Consider the following 10,510-nt stretch of genomic DNA (forward strand, 5'->3'; position numbering starts at 1 on the left):
AACATCATTTTACGCTAGAATTAGAGATTTTTGTCATAATATAAATTCAAGATCAAGCAGAGAAATTCTTAGCTTGGAGTTGAAAAAAAAAATTATATTCCAATCAATTGGAACATCACTTAAGTGGTGAAAGAAATTTATTTGGTAAAAGATCCTAAGAAGAGTGAAAATTCTTACCGCACCCGGGCCTTCAGTGCATGGGCCACCCACCAGAGCTATAATGCGAACACCGGTGCCAGGTGAGCACGCCCCCAATAGACCTGCTGCAACACTTAGAGCTACACCCGTGCACCGCAACGCCCTATTACCAGGTTGAACCGGCCATTGATCCGTTTGCAATTCATCTAATAGCTGACATTTTGATCAGAAATTAAAAAATTAAATTTTAATAAATCCAGTAGACAGATCAATCTTCACTGAAAACAAATTCCGAATCCTCCCAGATCTCCAACAACAAAAACCTCCGCCCGGCAAAGAACATAGTTATAAATCTAAAATAGCAAGCAGATCAAAACAAAACAAAACAAGCAAATTGAATGACAACCAAAACTAACCATGTCAAGAGTATATTCGCATTCTGAAGCGGGAAGCAGAAATCGATTAACTACGCTGGAATTGGGCACTCCATTCTGAACGGCCTTCGGATACCCAGGGGCAGCCCTGTGCGCCGAAGCACCAAGGCCCAGATGATCCAAAACTTGTTCCTTGGAGATTTCCTTGCTACCACGGAAGATGTAAACCTTGGAAAGATCCGAGAACCCAAGTTCGTGAACCTGGACCTGAGTCCCGAACGAAATGAACCCAATGAGGGCGTTCTCGGGCAACAACCCAAGTGCCTGCTTGAGCGCGGATTTCACGAATCCTATCTCCTCCTCGATGACGCTGGTGTCGAGAACGAAGAGGAAAACCGGTGGCAGTGGCTGGGCTGCAGGCGCGGCGGGGTTGCCGGAGACGGTGTACTCGACGGTGGTGTATTGAGGGTAGAGCTCGGCAGGCACATTGGACTCAGAGATCATGGAGTAATGGGGAGGGAAATGGTTGCGCTGGAAGCAAAAGGGACAGATCCAGATTTTGGCGTTGAAGTCGACGCGGCAGTAGGGATTGAGGACGCCGGCGCAGGTCTTGCATCGGAGAGGGAGGTAAGGGAGGGGAGGGATGTCGGGGTGGGACCGGATCGGAGTGATCGCAGCGGCGATCGGGATCACGCACTTGCTCGCTTCCACCTTCGTTCTCGGCCACACATTCCATGTCATTCGTACTCCATCGATTCCCTCCGGGTCAGACGCTGCCATCTCCGACATCTCCTTCTCTCTCTTCTCTTCTTCTTCTCTGTTTGTTCTGAACGTGATTAGAGCGAATTAGGGTTTCTGATATTTTTCTTCTTTTTTATTTTTTATTTTTTTTTGTGAATTTTCCCTTGTTTCAGACAGCGATCGAGAGACACGGCCAGATGGGCGACCCCTTGACGGAGGAGGAGAAAGGGGTCACCACCGGTTAAGAGAGAGAAAAAAGAATAGGAGGAAGAAGGAGAGAGATACAGAGACAGAGACAGAGAGAGAGAGTGTGGAATTTATTTGAATTCTGGGTATTGCTATGGTGGAAAATGCGAAATTTGACCCAGAAATCCTACGGTTCACATTGAGCGACTATTACTTGTGGGACCCGTTGAAGCATCGATGGTGTTGCACCATGGACGTTTGTGGCAGTTAGTCATCCAGGTTCCGGCTTCTACGGTATGTCATTCAGTTCAGCCACTCGAGCACTAATAAAATGGAAATGCTGTCTCTCCCTTGCTCGGAATCGGAAATTTGGACTTTGGAATTTGGAATAGAGGGTGATCATTCTTTCCCGGCCCAGCCCGTAAATTTATGGGCTTGGGCTTAGGTTTTTGTCCTCAAGTCCGATTAGGGCCAAGTCAGTATTAAGCCCGGAAATTAGTAGCCTATGTACCCTTTGATATGCTGTCAGAATTGGAATTGAAATCGAAAATCCCTAGAGCTAGAATTGGCTTTAAATGGATCTTTAAAATTTGGAACTTCCAATTGCCCTACAAAGTTGAGAGTTTTTCCTTTTATCTCCCTCTTATTAAAAAAAGATCCCACTGAAAATTCACCTTAGAAAAAAAAATGATGTCTTAATCATCTCGATGAAATTGTAGTTTTTGTGGAGAGGACAACCTATAGCATATTTATATCTATACTACTATTAAAAGTGTGAATGAGGTCTAGATTTTGGAATATTTTTACTAAAATATCTTTGTTTTTTTTTAACTTGGTCTCCCTATATTATGAGGGCAAAAAACATAATTTGAACTACTACTTTATTAAATGCAATATATTCTTCATCATTAAATCCTATATTTAAGGTATTAATTCTCATTTCATTTCATTAAATCTTATATTTAAGGCACACTAAATAAATGAACTTTGTGGGTTTTTCTTGACTAAAACACCCTATTTATAAATTTAGTCCCATGTGACAAAAAATGTAATTTAAAGTATATTACTTTCCACTTCATTAAATTCCCACTATTAAGGTATTAACTCTCATTCTCTCTCCTTATACATTTATTTAAATTATTTTTGTTTCTTATCGATAAACTTGAAAAATTAAATCTATATTCAATATTTTTAATAATGTAAAATACATGTTCAAAACCAGCATGAAAAATAACTAAATAAACCACCTTTATGTCTAAGTGGCAAGTAAATATCCACATCAAAATAGGTTAACCAATGCTCTCATAGTTAAAAAAATTAAAAGTAGATACAAATATAAAATTACAAAAAATATAAAAATAAGTTATGAAAGACGTAGGTGCATCTCTAATATTATCTATTTATCATATCAAACAACAATAATTTTATTCATTGAAAATGAAATACAATATTTAAAATTAATCCAAAAACAAAGCTATTTTCCTATTCAAGTGGTAGGTCAATGGTTCAACCTTTTAAGTTAAATGGATCAACCCATTATACCATAAATAAACAATAAAAATTTTAAAAAAGATAGAGACATGAAAATTATTAAAAACATAGAAAAATTACAAAAGAAAACGTGGGTGCATCTCTAATGTTATGTATCCCTCATATTAAATAAAAATAAGTGTGGTATATAAGAGTTATTTTTATTAAGAAATATAGTTAAAAAAATAAACTAATATAAAAAACTATTTTTGCATTTAATTGATGGTCAATGGTCCATAGGGAGGCAAATTAGGTGGGCTTAACCCATGCCCAAATTGACCCATCTCGTAATTTTAAACAGGCTAGATTTGATTCTCAGTTTTCTACTTGAGCCTAGGCCTAGGCTCAAAAGTTTGGGTTTTTTTATTTTTCGGGTTGGGTTTCAGATTGGGCCCAAGCTTAGCCTTTAGGTAGCTAAAGTCGAACTTAATTATATACATACAATCATAAATGCATATATAACACATATTTGCATACATGCATGTGTATGCAATTATACACATACATTTTATGTCAAGTTTTGATATGTGGCTAATTGACAAAACCAAGTCCAAGCTAAGACTAACCCAAGTGCATCAAAATTCAATTCAGGTTGGACCCAAGTTGGATAGATCTTGACTTGCACCATAATGGTCCAATTGTTTGGGTAATGGGTTAACCAATGATATCACAACTAAATAATAACATTAAAAAAAGATAGAAACACTAAAAAGAAACATAAAATTTATAGAAAATTTTGGCATATCTAAGATATTATAAACTTGTCATATCAAACAAAAATAAGTGTGATGAACAATAATTATTTTTAGAATTAATTATGTAAGTGGAATAAAAAAAATTTAAAGTTGCCTAAAAAATGATATTACTTTTTTCCAAGTCAAATATGACAGCACATGATGTCATAATTATATACTAACAAATAAAAAATGATATATATATATATAACACGAAAAAAAAGTCTATAAAATTTGTGCACATCTCTAATATTATATATTTATCATATTAAACAAAAATAAATATGATTAATAAGAAGTATTTTTATTAACAATGAAAATAAAATATAAAATCTAAATCCACCATCACACCAATTATTTATCATTTTTAAATGATTCTATTAATGTTATCTTAAATTGTTGTTTCATGTGCATATTTACTAGTTTTTAAATTTGTGTTATAACTAAACAAATCTGCCTTGCGATAAATCTCGTTATTGAGGGACAAATGTTTTGGACTCCTCGTTAAATAAGTTGTGGTCTAGAGTTTGTAACAAAGCTATGATCGAAGGGGATAACAAAAAGGAAAAGTGTGTATACATTTTATGGAATGTTTTGAACAATAAAAATCATGAAACATTCAACAAATGTCACTACCCCCCCCCCCCCAATAGTTTTGGATATGACTCTTAAGAATTAAAAAACATTGAGATGAGTAACAATACTAGTCTTCAAGTAAAGTTTGGAAGCATATCTAGTGGCAATACCCTAAATTTGGAACAATAAAAATTATGAAAAAGTACGGACATGCCCATTGCAGATTTTCTGAATTCTACTGCAGACCTATAAACATTCAAAATGTCAAATACCCCCACTCTATACACCAATGTCCGCCCATGAATTGGCATCAATTCCAAGCTAGCACCTACCCCAACTGTACTTTGGGCCTAAAAATTCTGACCCTAGGCTGAACCGTCATTCTCCCTAAAAATTAATTTTGATGCTTCTTGTTCTAGCAATGGTATATGCTTTGTGGCAACTATTGTGAGAAATTAATTATCTTGGTGAAGTATTGGACTGTAAAGCTTACAACTTAGGCTCTTCCACCATTAATATGGCTGAAGCTTGGGTCACTTGGGAGGCCCACAGCCTAATAATTAACTTCAAAGATCATTCCATTGTCATTAAGAGTGATTTAAAGTTTGTAATTTCTTGCCTTAAACATCAAATTCACCCTCCTTGGAGACTAAGGTTGTGTTTGGTTTGAAGGAAAAAGTAGGAAAAGGAAGGGAAAGGTAAGGAAATCTTTACAAATCTTGTATAGATTCCCTTGCATTTCCAATCCTTTCCCTACCTTTTCCTTCAAACCAAACATAGCCTAAAGAATATCATTCTGGATTGCCTAGAGATAAAGGATCGGTTTCATGAATGTGAATGTTACAATCATGTGAGTTGTGAGGCCATCTACTAGTAAAGGATTTGTATTTCTTAATCTTTGTAATCTCCCTTGGTCTTTAGTTTTTTTTTTTTTTTTGTGGGGACTTGCTACCCCTCCCCCCCCAACCCACCCATAATGTGTAGCCACTCTTGGATTTATAAAAAAAAAAAAATCAAAATTGTCTATCCCTACCTATTTGGTTCACATGGGATCCAAAATGAGATTCCAATTGATGTTGTTTGGCTCATCTATAAGCCAATATCAAAATCAATGAGATGATTGAGAGTTACTTACCTCACCAAAGTTTGTTGAAAGAGGGGGTGCCAACAAAGATGAAGGGAGGGAGGGTTGGCGTCAAATAAAGAGAAAGAAATAGGATTTTGAGGGGTTTAAGTCACTTGTCTTTTTTGGGTAAATTGTATATTAGTATCATGTACTTTAAATGCAATCTCACTTTAGTACCTAAACTTTGAAAAGTGCAAGAAAAAGAAAAAAAAAACATTGAAAAGTGTCATGCAATGTTGAAAATTCTAAAAAGTGCCAGAACAATGTTTTCTTTCGAATGGTAACTTTGGAGATAGTTTAGCATCCTCATGACTTGGTTCAATACCAAGAAATAGAGACTTCACATAGCCTTTTGCTTCACTCATTGTTGCTTTGGTTTAGTCTTGAGGAAGAATAGGATGAACAATGCCTTATTCCAAAGGATAATGACATCACATGCATCAGATAATTGACGGAATGATGATGGATGGACTAAAGTTGCACTTTTCGGAAGTTTATGTACTACAATGGCACTTTTTAAAGCTTAGTTACTAAAGTGAGACCACCCCTGAAATACAAGGTACTAATATGCAATTTGCCCTTTGTTGGATCTACTAGAATGAGATTCTCATCTCCAAGGGGGGAAACATAAAATGGCAATTCCCTCAAGTGGAGGAATGTCATTTCACTCGGAATGGGAATTGGAATCCCATTCCGCCCAATCAATTGACTAGAATTTGTATGGGATTCTTATTTAGATTCTAGACTCCTATTCCCATAAATTGTAATTGTATATAACTAAATACTCAAATTACCATGTCATACATGCTTGAATGATTCAATGTGAGGACACTTTATAAGCTCATATTTTTAAAAGCACCCAAAATGATGAATTCAGTTGATTGGGAGGCAAATTTGGAGTTTTTTTTTTTTTTTGTTAAACAACTTTATTCTAACCAATGGTGGACTAGGAGAATTGTTGTCTCATAAGAGGTTTTGAGGTGTATTAAGAAAATATGGAAACTTAGGGGCTGTTTGATAACAACAGAATATGTTGAATTGAAAACCTTATTGTTTTGTCTTTTAGTGAAAAAAGTTTTCAAGGAGGTTGTGGTCGTATTAATGTTTGGAACTAAAGTTGCCTAGATCACTATTTCTATTCACAATTTCAACCATTATCAAATGGTCCCTTAAAAATTCCCTTGAAGTTTAAGCTTTTTCATTGGAAGGGCTTTGTTGGAATTTTGTGGAAACTAAAGATGCTCTAGGGAAAGGATATTTAATGTAAATAGTGATTGTGTTTTTTAAGGCTTACGGTGAAGAGTTCAGATTTCTTCATCACCAAAGAGCTGTTTGGCAAGTCTTTTTCGAAAGATCTTCCAATAGCTCAGATGGCCAAAAGGAGTAATGAGCTTTTTAGGTCATGTCTTCAAATATTTAGACAATTTGGTAAGTATCCTAGTTTACTGTATCTTAGCTCAAAAGGCTAAGAAGGTGTTGGGCATCTCTTTTGGGTTATAAGAATCTTGGAAGACCACAAAATAGTTTTTTCATTTGGTGTCTTACAAAACCAAAAGCTTAAGACAAGTACATGAAAAGATGAAATAGCCAAAGATCAGGAAGCTTCAAATGAAGCTTTTGGTCTGTTCACACTTAAAATTGAAGGGATGAGAAATCCATCGTATAGGCGCCCAAACTATGCGGAATAAAGGGGGTGAAAGTCAAAAATTTTTCTCTCCCTTCAATTGGGAATTACATTCCCTATTTAGAAAATCATATTTTCAATGATCAATCTTGAACCATAAACTGAACCGGATCTGAACCAAAAGGAGTAGGAGAGAGGTATACCTGATACAGAGAAATATTATCTCTCAATGAAGGTGTTTACGCCCAAGGAAGGATCCAAAGACTGCTCCCACTGAAAATGACGCAGTGCAGGATGGAGCAGAATCAGCAGTGTTCTTCTCCAAGAACCTTGTCCTTCGCAAGAAACAGCAAGATGGCACGTGAGCACAACTTCCTATCAGTCCTTTCACAAAGAACTGATATCAAAATCAAATCTTGACTTCTCCCACAACTGGAGATCGAACTGGCAAGGCAGGCGGCAAGAAAGAATTTTGCAGGGTTGCTTTATTCTTTCTTTTGTGATTTCAGCTTTGAAGAGGATGTGAGTATGTGTCTTCTAAAGGCTGCCGCCCCTTCCTTCTTTTGTAACCCTAAAGGATCAGCTCCTAATCCAATTAGGAGTTGCTGATCCAAATCATATTTGGATCAGACATCCCTTTAGGTGATAAGGATAAACCCTTATCTAATCTGCAGATTAGATTAGCCTTCTCCTAATCTCATTAGGAGGTTTCTAGATCTGAATCATATTCAGATATGGACTCTCTGAGTGGATAGGGTTAAGACCCTATCCTATATGCTAATCCATCTCATAATTCGTCCCATATTTAACTCATTAAATTAGTCCAATTCGAAATGGGCTTTAGGCCCATTAAGCTTATGTGCTCACTTAGCCATCCTAACTGCTGCCCAGTTGGGCTTCCTTGTATGCCGTGGGACTCCAACATTGATCTACACATCAGCCACATGGGTTCGACCCAGCCTTTGTTACAAGGCCTGGCCGAATACACTGCTAAGGACAGTGCACCCCCCGAAACCCATCACATGGGCTCTATGGGCCCAACACTTACCCTAAGTGGTCACTGGGCCAAGCCACCTTGTAACACCCAGGGACTGTGGGCAGATGCAAGATTGGCCCATCAAGTATTACCCTCAATGGTCTTACACTCAACCTCTCAGCCCATAATGATCAAACACTGCCCGACAAGAGAGAACCTCTCCCTCGGCTGCAAGGAACAGTGTTGCACTCTCTACTTATATGGATCCCGGGAATTAAAACCTTTTGCAATCATTTTAGAAACCACAATATATATACTTTTATATCTCATATAAAATATATTTTACAAAACAAATCTCAACGATTGAAATCGGCTGCCGGCAGTCTTGGTTTCCATCAGTGAGAGTGCATCCCCGATCACACACTCAGATGAATTCTCAGACTGTCCCAACATACCCAAGTTTTGACCCCCGCTAAGGATCTCACTGATTGGTACATCGAAGACAGCCCAATCCGACACCTAGTGCAGTATCATAATCGAGTCTAGGGGTCGGGTGTAACTTTCCAGTTTTGCCCATTAATCTCCAAGGTCCAGGGCAATACTGAAAATCTTGTCCAATTCAAAGATTCAATTAATCCTACACTGTATGTGCCTAGGGTCTCACCCTAGCAGCTGAGACAGGCCACCCCAACCGACTTGGTAGCACAACAGTGTCAGCCTTTATCAGGATAGGTCTCCCCAGACCGACACACTGGCTGTGAACATTCTAAACTAACACGAGTCTCATTAAGTGTCCAATTTAAGGGTATTATACAGAAACATACCAATGGAACATGAATCAAATATGTACTTTTATTCATTTACAATAAACTCATAATGTACATCATTCTGATTGAAGCTAAGGGCATACAAAACTGTCTAACAAAAATATCATTCCAATATGTTTTCGATAGCCCAACAAATCAAAATGTATGCTTACCAAAATGTCTTGGTCTTTAAAGACAATACCAAAAATATTATTTATCTTCTAATCTGTTTGGCTACTGAAATATCTACTTAGAAATACTTGTCAAACAACACCTAAGGCTGCATTTGGAAATGATGCAAATAGAGTGTAAACCCCGGCTAATGGTAAATTTGCACTCTAGTTCACTTTTGCCTTTGTTTGGCAACATTACATTTATGCATAGACAAATGTCAGACCAATGCATATTTACATTGATAATAAGATGTAAAAGTATATCAATAAAAAGAAGTAAATTTGCATTCAAGTGGGCTTTTGATAAAAAAAGGCATATGCTTTATTGGAATTCGTGTTTGCAATCATTACAGCTAAAAATCTGTTTGGTAAGAAGATAAATTTGTCAATGCAAAACTAATCCAACTTTGCAATTTATATGAACTGTTTTACACTCTACATATCTACATTCACACTTATTTGCATCATTCCCAAACACAGCCTAAATGTTTTGATAAGAAAAAAATAGTGGTAATATTCCTTCTTCATGATTGCCTAATACAATTTGCAATTTAGTTGTTATTAATAACATTGATTCTATTCCCATAGCAATGCTACATATTTTTAGAAAGCATGCTTTTAGGTGAAGTAACAAATCTGTGTATATATAGAATATTGAAATAGGAATATAGAACAAAAAAGTAGTAAGGAGTAGAGAGCTTGACACAATAAAACCAAGAATGTGGCACACTAGAGAGAATTGAGGATCTGTTTGGTTCATAGTCAGAATCGGAATTGAAATCCTTCGGAATCATAATCGGAATCGGAATGGTCAATTCCCATAGTCTGTTTGGTTCAAATAAGAATTGGAATTAGCTGGAATGATATTTCATTCCCAAAGGGAGGGAGAGGGAATGACCATTCCCTCAAATGTGGGGAATGCCATTCTACAAGGAATGGGAATGGGATTTCAATTTCGCTCAACCAAACAGTTGGAATTAGAATGACCATTCTGATTCTGATTTCATACCCCTATTTCCATGAACCAAACAGGACTTAAAGAGGATTTTACAAGAAGTGTCTTTGGGGGATTGTTAGGGGGGATAACATGAGAGTGTGTATATATATTGATAAATTTATAAAAAATAAATATCCCATATTCTTAATTGCAGTCATGATGATCTTATTTAGGGAGGGACAGGGAATGGCCATTCCCTCAAAAGGGGGAATGCCAATCCAGCAGGAATGGGAATGAGATTTTGAATCCGCTCAACCAAACAGTCATGGAACATAGATGATTGCTTTCAATGTATGCTTATTTTAAAATTTAAATGATTCTTTTGGAACCCCTATGTGTTAAATATTTTTAGGGATTTTTCTTAGTACTAGATAAGTGTTTTTTTGTTTGGTGTTAATATTCTAGTTTTATAATTTCAATATAATATTGTTTCTAGTTTTAAATAATTCTTTTATGTTTGCATTATTTCTTTTATAGGTTCGGAAAGCCCATAAACCCGGCTTGAGTTTCATTGTTGGTAAAAACTTCT

At 36.5% G+C, this 10,510-nt stretch overlaps 1 protein-coding gene across 1 annotated transcript in view; it reads right to left on the bottom strand.

Annotated features, from left to right (window-relative positions):
• The window catches only part of LOC104605840 (protein transport protein SEC23 E-like), a 29,595-nt gene extending 28,051 nt beyond the window's left edge, over positions 1-1,544 (bottom strand). The window contains exons 1-2 of the mRNA XM_010270769.3: positions 555-1,544; positions 178-351 (exon numbers count right to left, since the gene is read on the bottom strand). Of these exons, the coding sequence (XP_010269071.1) occupies positions 178-351; positions 555-1,301 (921 nt within the window). The 5' untranslated portion in view covers positions 1,302-1,544. The remainder of the gene's footprint in view (positions 1-177; positions 352-554) is intronic.
• Positions 1,545-10,510: the final 8,966 nt, after the last annotated feature.

The sequence above is a fragment of the Nelumbo nucifera genome, chromosome 1, assembly GCF_055504915.1.
Source record: "Nelumbo nucifera cultivar China Antique chromosome 1, China Antique-T2T, whole genome shotgun sequence".
Lineage (NCBI taxonomy): Eukaryota > Viridiplantae > Streptophyta > Magnoliopsida > Proteales > Nelumbonaceae > Nelumbo > Nelumbo nucifera.